Below are 17791 nucleotides of genomic sequence, written 5' to 3'. Positions count from 1 at the left end.
TCAAACAGCTGAAGTTGTGAAGAGCTGACCAGTGTGAAATATCTAACGGTCACAGCTGTGCTGTCTTCAGATGGTAGCTTAAGGCCACTACACACTTTACGCAAACGCAGCGACCGACCTTATGTTTCTATGTAGTTCTACATACACTACCGGTCAAAAGTTTGGACACACCTTCTCATTCAAGAGTTTTTCTTTATTTGGACTATTTTCTACATTGTATAATAATAGTAAAGACATCAAACTATGAAATGACACATATGGAATCATGTAGTAACCAAAAAAGTGTTAAACAAATATTTTTGATTTGAGATTCTTCAAATAGCCACCCCTTTGCCTTGATGACATCTTTGCAAATGCTTGACATTCTCTCAACCAGCTTCACCTGGAATGCTTTTCCAATAGTCTTGAAGGAGTTCCCACATATGCTGAGCACTTGTCGGCTGCTTTTCCTTCACTCTGCAGTCTAACTCATCCCAAACCATCTAAATTTGGTTGAGGTCGGGGGATTGTGGAGGCCAGGTCATCTGATGCATCACTCCATCACTCTCCTTCTTGGTCAGATAGCCCTTACACAGACTAGAGGTGTGTTGGGTCATTGTCCTGTTGAAAAACAAATGATAATCCCACTAAGCCCAAACCAGATGGGATGGCGTATTGCTGCAGAATGCTGTGGTAGCTATGCTGGTTAAGTGTGTCTTGAATTCTAAATATATCACAGACAGTGTCGCCAGCAAAGCACCCCCACACCATCACACCTCCTCTTCCATGCTTTACGGTGGGATTTACACATGCAGAGTTCATCGTTTCATCCACACTGCTTCTCACAAAGACACAGCGGTTGGAACCAAAAGTCTCCAATTTGGACTCCAGACCAAAGGACAAATTTCTACCGGTCTAATGTCCATTGCTCGTGTTTCTTGGCCCAAGCAAGTCTCTTCTTCTTATTGGTGTTCTTTAGTTGTGGTTTCTTTCCAGTTTCATCATAGTGCTTGATGGTTTTTGCGACTGCATTTAAAGTTCTTAAAATGTTCCTCATTGACTGACCTTCATGCCTTAATGTAATGATGGACTGTTGTTTCTCTTTGCATATTTGAGCTGTTCTTGCCATAATATGGACTTGGTCTTTTACCAAATAGGGCTATCTTCTGTATACCACCCCTACCTTGTCACAACACAACTGATTGGCTCAAATGCATTAAGAAGGAAATAAATTCCACAAATTAACTTTTAACAAGGCACACCTGTTAATTGAAATGCATTCCAGGTGACTACCTCATGAAGCTGGTTGAGAGAATGCCAAGTGTGTGCAAAGCTGTCTTCAAGGCAAAGGGTGGCTATTTTAAAGAATCTCAAATATAAAATATATTTGTATTTATTTACTACATGATTCCATATGTTTTATTTCATAGCCACCCCTTTGCCTTGATGACATCTTTGCAAATGCTTGACATTCTCTCAACCAGCTTCACCTGGAATGCTTTTCCAATAGTCTTGAAGGAGTTCCCACATATGCTGAGCACTTGTCGGCTGCTTTTCCTTCACTCTGCAGTCTAACTCATCCCAAACCATCTAAATTTGGTTGAGGTCGGGGGATTGTGGAGGCCAGGTCATCTGATGCATCACTCCATCACTCTCCTTCTTGGTCAGATAGCCCTTACACAGACTAGAGGTGTGTTGGGTCATTGTCCTGTTGAAAAACAAATGATAATCCCACTAAGCCCAAACCAGATGGGATGGCGTATTGCTGCAGAATGCTGTGGTAGCTATGCTGGTTAAGTGTGTCTTGAATTCTAAATATATCACAGACAGTGTCGCCAGCAAAGCACCCCCACACCATCACACCTCCTCTTCCATGCTTTACGGTGGGATTTACACATGCAGAGTTCATCGTTTCATCCACACTGCTTCTCACAAAGACACAGCGGTTGGAACCAAAAGTCTCCAATTTGGACTCCAGACCAAAGGACAAATTTCTACCGGTCTAATGTCCATTGCTCGTGTTTCTTGGCCCAAGCAAGTCTCTTCTTCTTATTGGTGTTCTTTAGTTGTGGTTTCTTTCCAGTTTCATCATAGTGCTTGATGGTTTTTGCGACTGCATTTAAAGTTCTTAAAATGTTCCTCATTGACTGACCTTCATGCCTTAATGTAATGATGGACTGTTGTTTCTCTTTGCCTATTTGAGCTGTTCTTGCCATAATATGGACTTGGTATTTTACCAAATAGGGCTATCTTCTGTATTCCATCCCTACCTTGTCACAACACAACTGATTGGCTCAAATGCATTAAGAAGGAAATAAATTCCACAAATTAACTTTTAACAAGGCACACCTGTTAATTGAAATGCATTCCAGGTGACTACCTCATGAAGCTGGTTGAGATAATGCCAAGTGTGTGCAAAGCTGTCTTCAAGGCAAAGGGTGGCTATTTTAAAGAATCTCAAATATAAAATATATTTGTATTTATTTACTACATGATTCCATATGTTTTATTTCATAGCCACCCCTTTGCCTTGATGACATCTTTGCAAATGCTTGACATTCTCTCAACCAGCTTCACCTGGAATGCTTTTCCAATAGTCTTGAAGGAGTTCCCACATATGCTGAGCACTTGTCGGCTGCTTTTCCTTCACTCTGCAGTCTAACTCATCCCAAACCATCTAAATTTGGTTGAGGTCGGGGGATTGTGGAGGCCAGGTCATCTGATGCATCACTCCATCACTCTCCTTCTTGGTCAGATAGCCCTTACACAGACTAGAGGTGTGTTGGGTCATTGTCCTGTTGAAAAACAAATGATAATCCCACTAAGCCCAAACCAGATGGGATGGCGTATTGCTGCAGAATGCTGTGGTAGCTATGCTGGTTAAGTGTGTCTTGAATTCTAAATATATCACAGACAGTGTCGCCAGCAAAGCACCCCCACACCATCACACCTCCTCTTCCATGCTTTACGGTGGGATTTACACATGCAGAGTTCATCGTTTCATCCACACTGCTTCTCACAAAGACACAGCGGTTGGAACCAAAAGTCTCCAATTTGGACTCCAGACCAAAGGACAAATTTCTACCGGTCTAATGTCCATTGCTCGTGTTTCTTGGCCCAAGCAAGTCTCTTCTTCTTATTGGTGTTCTTTAGTTGTGGTTTCTTTCCAGTTTCATCATAGTGCTTGATGGTTTTTGCGACTGCATTTAAAGTTCTTAAAATGTTCCTCATTGACTGACCTTCATGCCTTAATGTAATGATGGACTGTTGTTTCTCTTTGCCTATTTGAGCTGTTCTTGCCATAATATGGACTTGGTATTTTACCAAATAGGGCTATCTTCTGTATTCCATCCCTACCTTGTCACAACACAACTGATTGGCTCAAATGCATTAAGAAGGAAATAAATTCCACAAATTAACTTTTAACAAGGCACACCTGTTAATTGAAATGCATTCCAGGTGACTACCTCATGAAGCTGGTTGAGATAATGCCAAGTGTGTGCAAAGCTGTCTTCAAGGCAAAGGGTGGCTATTTTAAAGAATCTCAAATATAAAATATATTTGTATTTATTTACTACATGATTCCATATGTTTTATTTCATAGTTTTGATGTCTTCACTATTATTCTGCAATGTAGAAAATAGTCAAAATAAAGAAACCCTTGAATGAGTAGGTGTTCTAAAACTTTTGACTGGTAGTGTACTTTTTTTTTTGCTGAACAAATTTTGGAATGGACCATATAGGACACTCCATCGCTCTGTTTGCATAAGGTGGTAGGGCCCTATGGCCACACCATGTGTTTTTCTACTGTTATATTCAGTCTATTGTTATATTCTGTTATACTAAGAACATATGTCCATTTTATCATTCAGCTGAAATACTAAGGTTATATTGAGAATCCAATACATTTCCACTTTGCTTCAGATGGCGATGGGTGAGACGGTGTGAGAGAGATGAGAATCAATGAAACAAGTGAGACAACAAACGAGTGGAAGAGAAAAACATAGGGGGGGAAATGCACGTCATAGGTCAGACCACAATGGTTCTTAAAGCCTGTGGCCTTTTAAAGAATGCTGACAGTGATGGGGAGGTGTTCTACTTCGGAAGCCTGTGTCTCTGCCACTAGCTACTGTCATGTGATCAGTTGTCTCTGCTACTGTCATGTGATCACAGCGGTCTCTGCTACTAGCTACTGTCATGTGATCACAGTTGTCTCTGCTTCTGTCATGTGATCACAGTCGTCTCTGCTAATGTCATGTGATCACAGTCGTCTCTGCTAATGTCATGTGATCACAGTCGTCTCTGCTAATGTCATGTGATGACAGTCGTCTCTGCTAATGTCATGTGATCACAGTCGTCTCTGCTAATGTCATGTGATCACAGTCGTCTCTGCTACTGTCATGTGATCACAGTCGTCTCTGCTAATGTCATGTGATGACAGTCGTCTCTGCTAATGTCATGTGATCACAGTCGTCTCTGCTAATGTCATGTGATGACAGTCGTCTCTGCTAATGTCATGTGATCACAGTCGTCTCTGCTAATGTCATGTGATGACAGTCGTCTCTGCTAATGTCATGTGATGACAGTCGTCTCTGCTAATGTCATGTGATCACAGTCGTCTCTGCTAATGTCATGCGATCACAGTTGTCTCTGCTAATGTCATGTGATCACAGTTGTCTCTGCTGCTGTCATGTGATCACAGTCGTCTCTGCTACTGTCATGTGATCACAGTTGTCTCTGCTACTGTCATGTGATCACAGTTGTCTCTGCTACTGTCATGTGATCACAGTTGTCTCTGCTACTGTCATGTACAGCTGGAACAGCCGGAACAGGTGGGAGGCGGGGCCGCTCCGGAACAGGTGGGAGGCGGGGCCGCTCCGGAACAGGTGGGAGGCGGGGCCGCTCCGGAACAGGTGGGAGTCGGGGCCGTTCTGACTTATGTCATGCAATAAAATGCTAATTAATGACTTAAAATCATACAATGTGATTTTCTGGATTTTTGTTTTAGATTCCGTCTCTCACAGTTGAAGTGTACCTATGATAAAAAAAAATACAGACCTCTACATGCTTTGTAAGTAGGAAAACCTGCAAAATCGGCAGTGTATCAAATACTTGTTCTCCCCACTGTATACATCTGTTGGTGTTGTGGTTTTCAAGCCCTTGGGCTTCCAACCTGCACACACATTTTATTATTGATTTGTTTTTATCCGTATTGTTGTTGATAACTTTTTTTCTTTGGCGACAATGAATACAGTCTAAATATAGGCCCAGACCTGCCCCTTAATTACGGGACTATCAGTGAATACAGTCTAAATATAGGCCGAGACCTGCTCCTTATTTACAGGACTATCAATGAATACAGTCTAAATATAGGCTGAGACCTGCCCCTTATTTACGGGACTGTCAATGAATACAGTCTAAATATAGGCCGAGACCTGCTCCTTATTTACAGGACTATCAATGAATACAGTCTAAATATAGGCTGAGACCTGCCCCTTATTTACGGGACTGTCAATGAATACAGTCTAAATATAGGCCGAGACCTGCTCCTTATTTACAGGACTATCAATGAATACAGTCTAAATATAGGCTGAGACCTGCCCCTTATTTACGGGACTATCAATGAATACAGTCTAAATATAGGCCGAGACCTGCTCCTTATTTACAGGACTATCAATGAATTCAGTCTAAATATAGGCCGAGACCTGCCCCTTATTTACAGGACTATCAATGAATACAGTCTAAATATAGGCTGAGACCTGCCCCTTATTTACGGGACTGTCAATGAATACAGTCTAAATATAGGCTGAGACCTGCCCCTTATTTACGGGACTGTCAATGAATACAGTCTAAATATAGGCTGATACCTGCCCCTTAATTACGGGACTATCAGTGAATACAGTCTAAATATAGGCTGAGACCTGCCCCTTATTTACGGGACTATCAATGAATACAGTCTAAATATAGGCTGAGACCTGCTCCTTATTTACGAGACTATCAATGAATACAGTCTAAATATAGGCTGAGACCTGCCCCTTATTTACGGAACTATCAATGAATACAGTCTAAATATAGGCTGAGACCTGCCCCTTATTTACAGGACTATCAATGAATACAGTCTAAATATAGGCTGAGACCTGCTTCTTATTTACAGGACTATCAATGAATACAGTCTAAATATAGGCTGAGACCTGCTTCTTATTTACAGGACTATCAATGAATACAGTCTAAATATAGGCCGAGACCTGCTCCTTATTTACAGGACTATCAATGAATACAGTCTAAATATAGGCTGAGACTTGGCCCTTATTTACAGGACTATCAATGATTACAGTCTAAATATAGGCAGAGACCTGCCCCTTATTTACGGGACTATCAATGAATACAGTCTAAATATAGGCTGAGACCTGCCCCTTATTTACGGGACTATCAGTGAATACAGTCTAAATATAGGCTGAGACCTGCCCCTTATTTACGGGACTGTCAATGAATACAGTCTAAATATAGGCTGAGACCTGCCCCTTATTTACGGGACTATCAGTGAATACAGTCTAAATATAGGCTGAGACCTGCCCCTTATTTACGGGACTGTCAATGAATACAGTCTAAATATAGGCAGAGACCTGCCCCTTATTTACGGGACTATCAATGAATACAGTCTAAATATAGGCTGAGACCTGCCCCTTATTTACGGGACTATCAATGAATACAGTCTAAATATAGGCTGAGACCTGCCCCTTATTTACGGGACTATCAGTGAATACAGTCTAAATATAGGCTGAGACCTGCCCCTTATTTACGGGACTGTCAATGAATACAGTCTAAATATAGGCTGAGACCTGCCCCTTATTTACAGGACTATCAATGAATACAGTCTAAATATAGACCTGCCCCTTATTTACAGGACTGTCAATGAATACAGTCTAAATATAGGAGGAGACCTGCCCCTTATTTACAGGACTATCAATGAATACAGTCTAAATATAGGCTTAGACCTGCCCCTTATTTACAGGACTATCAATGAATACAGTCTAAATATAGGCTGAGACCTGCCCCTTATTTACAGGACTATCAATGAATACAGTCTAAATATAGGCAGAGACCTGCCCCTTATTTACGGGACTATCAATGAATACAGTGTAAATATAGGCTGAGACCTGCTTCTTATTTACGGGACTATCAATGAATACAGTCTAAATATAGGCAGAGACCTGCTCCTTATTTACGAGACTATCAATGAATACAGTCTAAATATAGACCTGCTCCTTATTTACAGGACTATCAATGAATTCAGTCTAAATATAGGCAGAGACCTGCCCCTTATTTACGGGACTATCAATGAATACAGTCTAAATATAGGCTGAGACCTGCTCCTTATTTACAGGACTATCAATGAATACAGTCTAAATATAGGCTGAGACCTGCTCCTTATTTACGAGACTATCAATGAATACAGTCTAAATATAGGCTGAGACCTGCTCCTTATTTACAGGACTATCAATGAATACAGTCTAAATATAGACCTGCTCCTTATTTACAGGACTATCAATGAATTCAGTCTAAATATAGGCAGAGACCTGCCCCTTATTTACGGGACTATCAATGAATACAGTGTAAATATAGGCTGAGACCTGCTTCTTATTTACGGGACTATCAATGAATACAGTCTAAATATAGGCTGAGACCTGCTTCTTATTTACAGGACTATCAATGAATACAGTCTAAATATAGGCTGAGACCTGCTTCTTATTTACAGGACTATCAATGAATACAGTCTAAATATAGGCCGAGACCTGCTCCTTATTTACAGGACTATCAATGAATACAGTCTAAATATAGGCTGAGACTTGGCCCTTATTTACAGGACTATCAATGATTACAGTCTAAATATAGGCAGAGACCTGCCCCTTATTTACGGGACTATCAATGAATACAGTCTAAATATAGGCTGAGACCTGCCCCTTATTTACGGGACTATCAGTGAATACAGTCTAAATATAGGCTGAGACCTGCCCCTTATTTACGGGACTGTCAATGAATACAGTCTAAATATAGGCTGAGACCTGCCCCTTATTTACGGGACTATCAGTGAATACAGTCTAAATATAGGCTGAGACCTGCCCCTTATTTACGGGACTGTCAATGAATACAGTCTAAATATAGGCCGAGACCTGCCCCTTATTTACAGGACTATCAATGAATACAGTCTAAATATAGGCTGAGACCTGCCCCTTATTTACGGGACTGTCAATGAATACAGTCTAAATATAGGCTGAGACCTGCCCCTTATTTACGGGACTATCAGTGAATACAGTCTAAATATAGGCTGAGACCTGCCCCTTATTTACGGGACTGTCAATGAATACAGTCTAAATATAGGCCGAGACCTGCTCCTTATTTACAGGACTATCAATGAATACAGTCTAAATATAGGCTGAGACCTGCCCCTTATTTACGGGACTGTCAATGAATACAGTCTAAATATAGGCTGAGACCTGCCCCTTATTTACAGGACTATCAATGAATACAGTCTAAATATAGGCTGAGACCTGCCCCTTATTTACAGGACTATCAATGAATACAGTCTAAATATAGGCTGAGACCTGCCCCTTATTTACAGGACTATCAATGAATACAGTCTAAATATAGGCAGAGACCTGCCCCTTATTTACGGGACTATCAATGAATACAGTGTAAATATAGGCTGAGACCTGCTTCTTATTTACGGGACTATCAATGAATACAGTCTAAATATAGGCTGAGACCTGCTTCTTATTTACAGGACTATCAATGAATACAGTCTAAATATAGGCCGAGACCTGCCCCTTATTTACGGGACTGTCAATGAATACAGTCTAAATATAGGCCGAGACCTGCCCCTTATTTACGGGACTATCAATGAATACAGTCTAAATATAGGCTGAGACCTGCCCCTTATTTACGGGACTGTCAATGAATACAGTCTAAATATAGGCTGAGACCTGCCCCTTATTTACGGGACTATCAATGAATACAGTCTAAATATAGGCTGAGACCTGCCCCTTATTTACGGGACTATCAGTGAATACAGTCTAAATATAGCCTGAGACCTGCCCCTTATTTACGGGACTGTCAATGAATACAGTCTAAATATAGGCTGAGACCTGGCCCTTATTTACAGGACTGTCAGTGAATTCAGTCTAAATATAGGCTGAGACCTGCCCCTTATTTACGGGACTATCAATGAATACAGTCTAAATATAGGCTGAGACCTGCCCCTTATTTACGGGACTATCAATGAATACAGTCTAAATATAGGCTGAGACCTGCCCCTTATTTACAGGACTATCAATGAATACAGTCTAAATATAGGCCGAGACCTGCTCCTTATTTACGGGACTATCAATGAATACAGTCTAAATATAGGCCGAGACCTGCTCCTTATTTACAGGACTATCAATGAATACAGTCTAAATATAGGCTGAGACCTGCCCCTTATTTACAGGACTATCAATGAATACAGTCTAAATATAGGCTGAGACCTGCTCCTTATTTACAGGACTGTCAATGAATACAGTCTAAATATAGGCCGAGACCTGCTCCTTATTTACAGGACTATCAATGAATACAGTCTAAATATAGGCTGAGACCTGCCCCTTATTTACAGGACTATCAATGAATACAGTCTAAATATAGGCCGAGACCTGCTCCTTATTTACGGGACTATCAATGAATACAGTCTAAATATAGGCCGAGACCTGCTCCTTATTTACAGGACTATCAATGAATACAGTCCAAATATAGACCTGCCCCTTATTTACAGGACTATCAATGAATACAGTCTAAATATAGGCTGAGACCTGGCCCTTATTTACAGGACTGTCAATGAATACAGTCTAAATATAGGCAGAGACCTGCTCCTTATTTACGGGACTGTCAATGAATACAGTCTAAATATAGGCAGAGACCTGCTCCTTATTTACGGGACTGTCAATGAATACAGTCTAAATATAGGCTGAGACCTGCTCCTTATTTACAGGACTATCAATGAATTCAGTCTAAATATAGGCTGAGACCTGCCCCTTATTTACGGGACTATCAATGAATACAGTCTAAATATAGGCTGAGACCTGGCCCTTATTTACAGGACTGTCAATGAATACAGTCTAAATATAGGCAGAGACCTGCTCCTTATTTACGGGACTGTCAATGAATACAGTCTAAATATAGGCTGAGACCTGCCCCTTATTTACGGGACTATCAGTGAATTCAGTCTAAATATAGGCTGAGACCTGCCCCTTATTTACGGGACTATCAATGAATACAGTCTAAATATAGGCTGAGACCTGCCCCTTATTTACGGGACTATCAATGAATACAGTCTAAATATAGGCAGAGACCTGCTTCTTATTTACAGGACTATCAATGAATAGCAAGACTTCATTCCCTGCTAATGTGATTACTCTGACACACAGTTTGGGACTGGGCTAATCTTCACATTTTGTTGAACATTTTGAAGGACTCTCTTTCTGCATATTGGATCACTTTCAATAAACTCTGTCAACTGTCTCTCTGGGATGGGCTTCTCTGGGACCAGACATGAGATCATCGCCGTATTTCCCAGCATGATGCTGTTCCATAAGGAGGTCAATGGAGTGAGTGATGTACCGTGTCCCCGCCCTGCTGTCCCTCTCCAACTCCTTCCTGGCCTTCTGTGAGGAGATACTCAGCTCCTCAGACACCCAGGCTCACCTTCTGGTCATGCGCAAGGGCACCTTCTACAGGAACTATGTAGAGGTCGGTACAAGTCACAGACTTAGGTTAGGACACAGTTATAACAGGTGTCCTAATACTTTCTCAAACTTCTACCCTCCCTCCCTGCCTCTACCCTCCCTACCTTTCTCTACCCTCCCTCCCTCCCTCCCTCCCTCCCTCCCTCCCTCCCTCCCTCCCTCCCTCCCTCCCTCCCTCCCTCCCTCCCTCCCTCCCTCCCTCCCTCCCTCTACCCTCCCTCCCTCCCTATCTCTACGCTCCCTCCCTCCCTATCTCTACGCTCCCTCTCTCTACGCTCACTCCCTCTCTCCCTCCCTCCCTGTCTCTACCCTCCCTCCCTCCCTATCTCTACGCTCCCTCCCTCCCTCCCTCCCTCCCTCCCTGTCTCTACCCTCCCTCCCTCCCTATCTCTACGCTCCCTCTCTCTACGCTCCCTCCCTCTCTCCCTCCCTCCCTGTCTCTACCCTCCCTATCTCTACGCTCGCTCCCTCCCTCCCTCCCTCCCTGTCTCTACCCTCCCTCCCTCCCTATCTCTACCCTCCCTCCCTATCTCTACCCTCCCGTTCCAGTTATTTCTGGATTGCTGTAAATGCCCATATACACCACTATATTCTCACAAACGTAACTTTGAATCTTTATTAAACCAACCATTCTTCCCCTTCAGTATTTGTGTACAGATTGGACTTTGCATGAAATGTGTATGTCGTGTGAGTTAATGTGTTTTTGTACAACATTTAGATCGTAAATTTATTTTATCTCATGTGACTGTATCGCCCCATACGATACACACAAAGAACGTTATATTTTTTCATGCATGTAATTGTCTCTCTCACTTTATCTAAAAGCGCTCAGTTAATTTGTTTTCCTTTCTGGTGAAATGAATGAAGAAGGAAGGTACAGTTTGGAGAAGATTAGAGAAAGGGAAGTGAGAGCTCGACAGTAAGCTACGCCGAGGAAAAAGACAATGACTTGACGGACACATTCGCCTGGATTGTCTCTTGTGGATGATTTTTTTAACATGATATTTGGAAAAACTCCCGAGGCAGTTTGGTTATCTAATGTCACACCAGCCATTTTGTTTCAGAATGCTCTTCAACACAATGGGCTATCACAGAGGTGATGTGGGAACACTGCTGTTTATAGCCTATTAGACCTGCAACATTGTCTTAGTCAAAAGAGCCACTTATCCAAAGATGTTTTGAAGGCTTTACTCTGGTCACAATCTGTCCAGGGGTTAACATCAGGCCAAGTTAGATCTACAATTCAACAGGCTGGAGGAAAATAAACTACAAAATAAATGTACATTGTTGTGCTTCTAGGCCAAGCTGACATCCAGCATTCTGTTATTCACCATCTGTGACATCTCCAAATGTGTAGAGGTTGCCGTGGGCGACTCCAAAGCACCCTGGGGGTGGGGCTTGCGATTGAGCACGTCTGTCAATCTTTTCCGGAACACCCTGCACAGGAACACATAGATCAGCGGGTCCAGACACACGTTAGTGGCACAGAGCCAGAGAGTGGTCTCCTTGGCAACGTAGAGCGCGTTCTGCGCCCAGCAGTGGTTGGCTGTTTTTCGGGTCTGGGTAAGAGTGTAGGGCACTCTGGCGAAATGAAAAGGGGCGAAACAAACGAAAAACACCACCACCACCACAAAGACTTTGGCCTTGGTCTTGCGGCTGGCCGCGTTGGAACCACTACGCGAGGCTTTGTAGGACTCGTAGACTTTACGACTGATGAAGGTGTAACACAACAGCATCAGAGCCAGTGTTCCCCAAAACACCACCTGGGAAGAGGAGGAGAAAATGTATTGAACAACAGAGACAACCTCTATAAATACTGCCCCTTGGTTAGCCAGGTTAACATACCAGGATACGCCAGGATACCATTCAGTGTAATGATGCCGACAAACAAGAATGTAGCCCGTACCTGGCAGAAGTAGTTGAAGCCCTCGTGCCACAGCAGACCGGCCTGACCCTTTAGAGAGGCACACTTCAGCCGACCAGGAGAAAGCGACGGTGTACGGTCACTCAGAATGGTATTGGGCAGAGCCAGAGACACCATCACAGCCCAGACGGCCACACTCAAGGCCTGTCCCACTCCGACCCTCTGGAGGACACATTTCCCAAAGGGCCTGACTATCTTGAGGTAGCGGTCCAGGCTGATGAGCCCCAGGAGCAGGATGCTGATGTACATGGTGGTGTAGAAGAGGACGGCGGAGTAGCGACAGTAGAACGCACGCAGACGCCAGGAGCCTACGTCGGTGTCCGTGAGGACCTTCACCGGGATGGACAGGGTCATCAGCAGGTCTGCGACCACCTGTTGACGGACAGGCCATCACGTCAGTCATCAGTCGTTATTGTTCAACCATTTCTGGCAGTCGGACTAAATTGGTTTATCACAGAAAATAAATGCTGGTTCCCTTACTACGTTCTTCAGGTAGACCACGAAGGTGGTGGTGCTGCGGATGTTGAAGAAGATCCATGCAGCCAGGCAGTTGAGTACCAGCGCAAACAGGAAGAGGGCGCTGTAGAGACAGGGGAAGACCACCGCCGTCACGCTGGTGTCACGCACACACTTCAGAGACAGGTTTGATTGGCTGCCGTTCATCCTCACGCCCAGCAGTACTATGGAGAGAAACAGGATAAAAATGATTGGATGAATAGTAAACAGTAAGGCCTCTATTTCCCCATAGCAACACAACATGCATTCAGCAAAAAAGAGAACAGAGAGAATAGAGTGAGAAAGAGAGAGAGAGAGCGATAGAGACAACCACTGCACCAAAGCAGAACCTGAGACAGAGCTGCATTTCCTGACAAAATGTAAAAAATATAAAACAATTAGAAAGTGTCATTTCAATGACCTCTCTGATTAGGATAGGCTACCTGTCCTGTTGGGGGAGGACGCAGAGAGCTGTGGGTTGGCTGTGCCCTGCCTCCCTACACCTCCACCCGGACATCTGGTCTGGCCCGCGGGTGATCTACGACGGCCCCAGTTCCTACTCTGACCTGGCCTACCGGGAGCTGCCTTCAGCTGGGACACGTCAGACGTGGCCTGTCTTGTCTATGATGAGATCTCCTTCAGCATCTACACCCTCTACGAGCTCATTAACAACCTGCCACCCACTAACACACAGCCACCCACTATCACACAGCCACCCAGTAACACACAGCCACCCACTATCACACAGCCACCCACTATCACACAGCCACCCAGTAACACACAGCCACCCAGTAACACACAGCCACCCACTAACACACAGCCACCCAGTAACACACAGCCACCCACTAACACACAGCCACCCACTATCACACAGCCACCCACTATCACACAGCCACCCACTATCACACAGCCACCCACTAACACACAGCCACCCACTATCACACAGCCACCCAGTAACACACAGCCACCCACTATCACACAGCCACCCAGTAACACACAGCCACCCACTATCACACAGCCACCCACTAACACACAGCCAACTAGTAACACACAGCCACCCAGTAACACACAGCCACCCACTATCACACAGCCACCCACTAACACACAGCCAACTAGTAACACACAGCCACCTAGTAACACACAGCCCCCTAGTAACACACAGCCACCTAGTAACACACAGCCCCCTAGTAACACACAGCCACCTAGTAACACACAGCCACCTAGTAACACACAGTCACCTAGTAACACACAGCCACCTAGTAACACACAGCCCCCTAGTAACACACAGCCACCCACTAACACACAGCCACCCAGTAACACACAGCCACCTAGTAACACACAGCCACCTAGTAACACACAGTCACCTAGTAACACACAGTCACCTAGTAACACACAGCCACCTAGTAACACACAGCCACCTAGTAACACACAGTCACCTAGTAACACACAGTCACCTAGTAACACACAGTCACCCAGTAACACACAGCCACCCACTAACACACAACCACCCACTAACACACAGCCACCCAGTAACACACAGCCACCTAGTAACACACAGCCACCCAGTAACACACAGCCACCTAGTAACACACAGCCACCCACTAACACACAGCCACCCAGTAACACACAGCCACCCAGTAACACACAGCCACCTAGTAACACACAGCCTCCTAGTAACACACAGCCACCTAGTAACACACAGCCACCTAGTAACACACAGCCTCCTAGTAACACACAGCCACCTAGTAACACACAGCCACCCACTAACACACAACCACCCACTAACACACAACCACCTAGTAACACACAGCCACCTAGTAACACACAGCCACCTAGTAACACACAGTCACCTAGTAACACACAGCCACCTAGTAACACACAGCCACCTAGTAACACACAGCCACCTAGTAACACACAGCCACCCACTAACACACAGCCACCCACTAACACACAGCCACCCAGTAACACACAGCCACCTAGTAACACACAGCCACCTAGTAACACACAGTCACCTAGTAACACACAGCCACCTAGTAACACACAGCCACCCACTAACACACAACCACCCAGTAACACACAGCCACCTAGTAACACACAGCCACCTAGTAACACACAGTCACCTAGTAACACACAGCCACCTAGTAACACACAGCCACCTAGTAACACACAGCCACCTAGTAACACACAGCCACCCACTAACACACAGCCGCCTAGTAACACACAGCCTCCCAGCAACAGGAAATGTGGATTATAATTAATGGACATTGTTGTCGGGGTTGATACATTTTTTGTAAGGAAAAATCAAGTCTGACATTTCTAAGTACAAAGAACAAACTTCAGAAGCCTTTTTTAAACCTCAAATACACTCACTACAACTTTAAATGGTCATGCATTGCAAGAAAGTTCTCCTGTGACAGAGTGATCAAATTAAGATCCTACATTTTGTATAGCTCTGTTGAAATGCAGTTATTTCTGGATTGCTGTAAATGCCCATATACACCACTATATTCTCACAAACATAACTTTGAATCTTTATTAAACCAACCATTCTTCCCCTTCAGTATTTGTGTACAGATTGGACTTTGCATGAAATGTGTATGTCGTGTGAGTTAATGTGTTTTTGTACAACATTTAGATCGTAAATGTATTTTATCTCATGTGACTGTATCGCCCCATACGATACACACAAAGAACATTGTATTTTTTCATGCATGTAATTGTCTCTCTCACTTTATCTAAAAGTGCTCAGTTAATTTGTTTTCCTTTCTGGTGAAATGAATGAAGAAGGAAGGTACAGTTTGGAGAAGATTAGAGAAAGGGAAGTGAGAGCTCGACAGTAAGCTACGCCGAGGAAAAAGACTGAATGACTTGGTGAGCAAAGTCTCAAGTCAAACTTTAACTTAGTCATAGTTTTTTTCCCCATCAACGAAAGTCTGTTTCTAGACCTTCCAGTGAGTCCATAATAATCTGTACACCAGTTTAGTCCTGTCTACAGAGCGATACAATCTATACCGATGATCGACAGTACATGAACAGTGGCGGTCCCTTCTTTACAGCCTCCAGGGAATCCTAACCAGTTTAGAATGGCATTCCGTGCAGTAACAGGTGCTATGGCAACCAAGGCACATTTTTTTGGGGGAATGTTGGAACCATTTAGGGGTTTGTAAGACTGATACTCAGAGGAGATGGATCCCTTTCAAATCGTGTTTCCACAACTTTATGAGAGATTTTGAGTCAAATCCCTGAAAATACACTCAGCCCCTACATAAATCTGAATCGATTCAGTCTGGATCAGCTCACATACTGTACTTTGGAACATTCAATGAAGAAGTAAATTGATTTTAATAAACAAGCTTGAATGTGTACTCTATCCCTGTGACAATTGTTATGCAGAATTGTTATTGAACACTGTCAAACATATAAAAGACATTAAATACATTAATGAAAATGTCCTTACCCTCCTTTAAACGAAGCTTTGATTTTTATGAAAGAAAGTCACTGGAACAGACAATATGATGAACAGTCTTCGTTCTATATGAAGAAGTGAAATATCCCGAATTCAGCTGTTTTTTTTCCCTTCGAATCTTTCCACACCTACCAAACAAAACGGTCTATTTTTAGTGTACTGTACAGTTTGTGATGCTCTTTTTGTACCGGTGTTCTCTTTATATAGAGGTAGGGGTTTTCTTGTCGCAATCCCAAGGACTTTGCCAGTCTTACGCTGTGTGAATGAGCCGGTCTCTCCTCTCTTCCTGTTTAATGGTCCACTGAGAGGTTGTTGGATGCCAGTCTCCCGGGTGCCAGTGTACATCAGTTTCACTAGGTGCTGAGCGGCGATGCAGCAATCAGGACTCACTGCCTGACTGATATCTTAAGAGACCTCCGGGCCCCGGGCCGGACCCCATCCACCCCCCCCCCCCCCGGCCCAGTTATCCCACCCCTTTGCTCTTTATTGAGTTCAAACCCCTTTGCAATCAGAAGAGCAAAGAGGCTGTGGTTGTGAGCACACAGTGTGGTTTTGAGCAAGCAAAATAACATCTCTGCTGATTGCATGACAATGTGCAGGGCATTGTGAATGACAGTGTGAAAGACAGTGTGAATGGCAATGTGCAGGGCAGTGTGAATGACAGTGTGAATGACAGTGTGAATGGCAATGTGCAGGGCAGTGTGCAGAGCAGTGTGAATGGCAATGTGCAGGGCAGTGTGAATGACAGTGTGAATGACAGTGTGAATGGCAATGTGCAGGGCAGTGTGCAGAGCAGTGTGCAGGGCAATGTGCAGGGCAGTGTGAATGACAGTGTGAATGACAGTGTGAATGACAGTGTGAATGGCAATGTGCAGGGCAGTGTGAATGACAGTGTGAATGACAGTGTGAATGGCAATGTGCAGGGCAGTGTGAATGACAGTGTGAATGGCAATGTGCAGGGCAGTGTGAATGAGTGTGAATGACAGTGTGCAGGTCAGTGTGAATGACAGTGTGAATGACAGTGTGAATGACAGTGTGCAGGGTAGTGTGAATGACAGTGTGCAGGGCAGTGTGAATGACAGTGTGCAGGTCAGTGTGAATGACAGTGTGAATGACAGTGAATGACAGTGTGCAGGGTAGTGTGAATGACAGTGT

The 17791-nt window shown here is 43.9% G+C and overlaps 1 protein-coding gene across 1 annotated transcript; it reads right to left on the bottom strand.

Moving 5' to 3' along the window:
* Positions 1-11353: 11353 nt before the first annotated feature.
* Positions 11354-17163, bottom strand: LOC110503249 (P2Y purinoceptor 13). Its single transcript, XM_021581619.3, has 4 exons — positions 16628-17163; positions 13156-13355; positions 12658-13047; positions 11354-12514 (listed from the first exon to the last, which is right to left on the bottom strand). Exons 2-4 carry the CDS (start codon positions 13336-13338, stop codon positions 12047-12049), a joined length of 1041 nt encoding a protein of 346 aa, XP_021437294.1. The 5' UTR covers positions 13339-13355; positions 16628-17163; the 3' UTR covers positions 11354-12046.
* Positions 17164-17791: the final 628 nt, after the last annotated feature.

Source organism: Oncorhynchus mykiss, chromosome 24, assembly GCF_057628025.1.
Source record: "Oncorhynchus mykiss isolate SJ-2025 chromosome 24, ASM5762802v1, whole genome shotgun sequence".
Taxonomy (NCBI): domain Eukaryota; kingdom Metazoa; phylum Chordata; class Actinopteri; order Salmoniformes; family Salmonidae; genus Oncorhynchus; species Oncorhynchus mykiss.
Note: the sequence above shows the minus strand (reverse complement) of the source record. Positions and strands in the feature narration are given on the sequence as shown.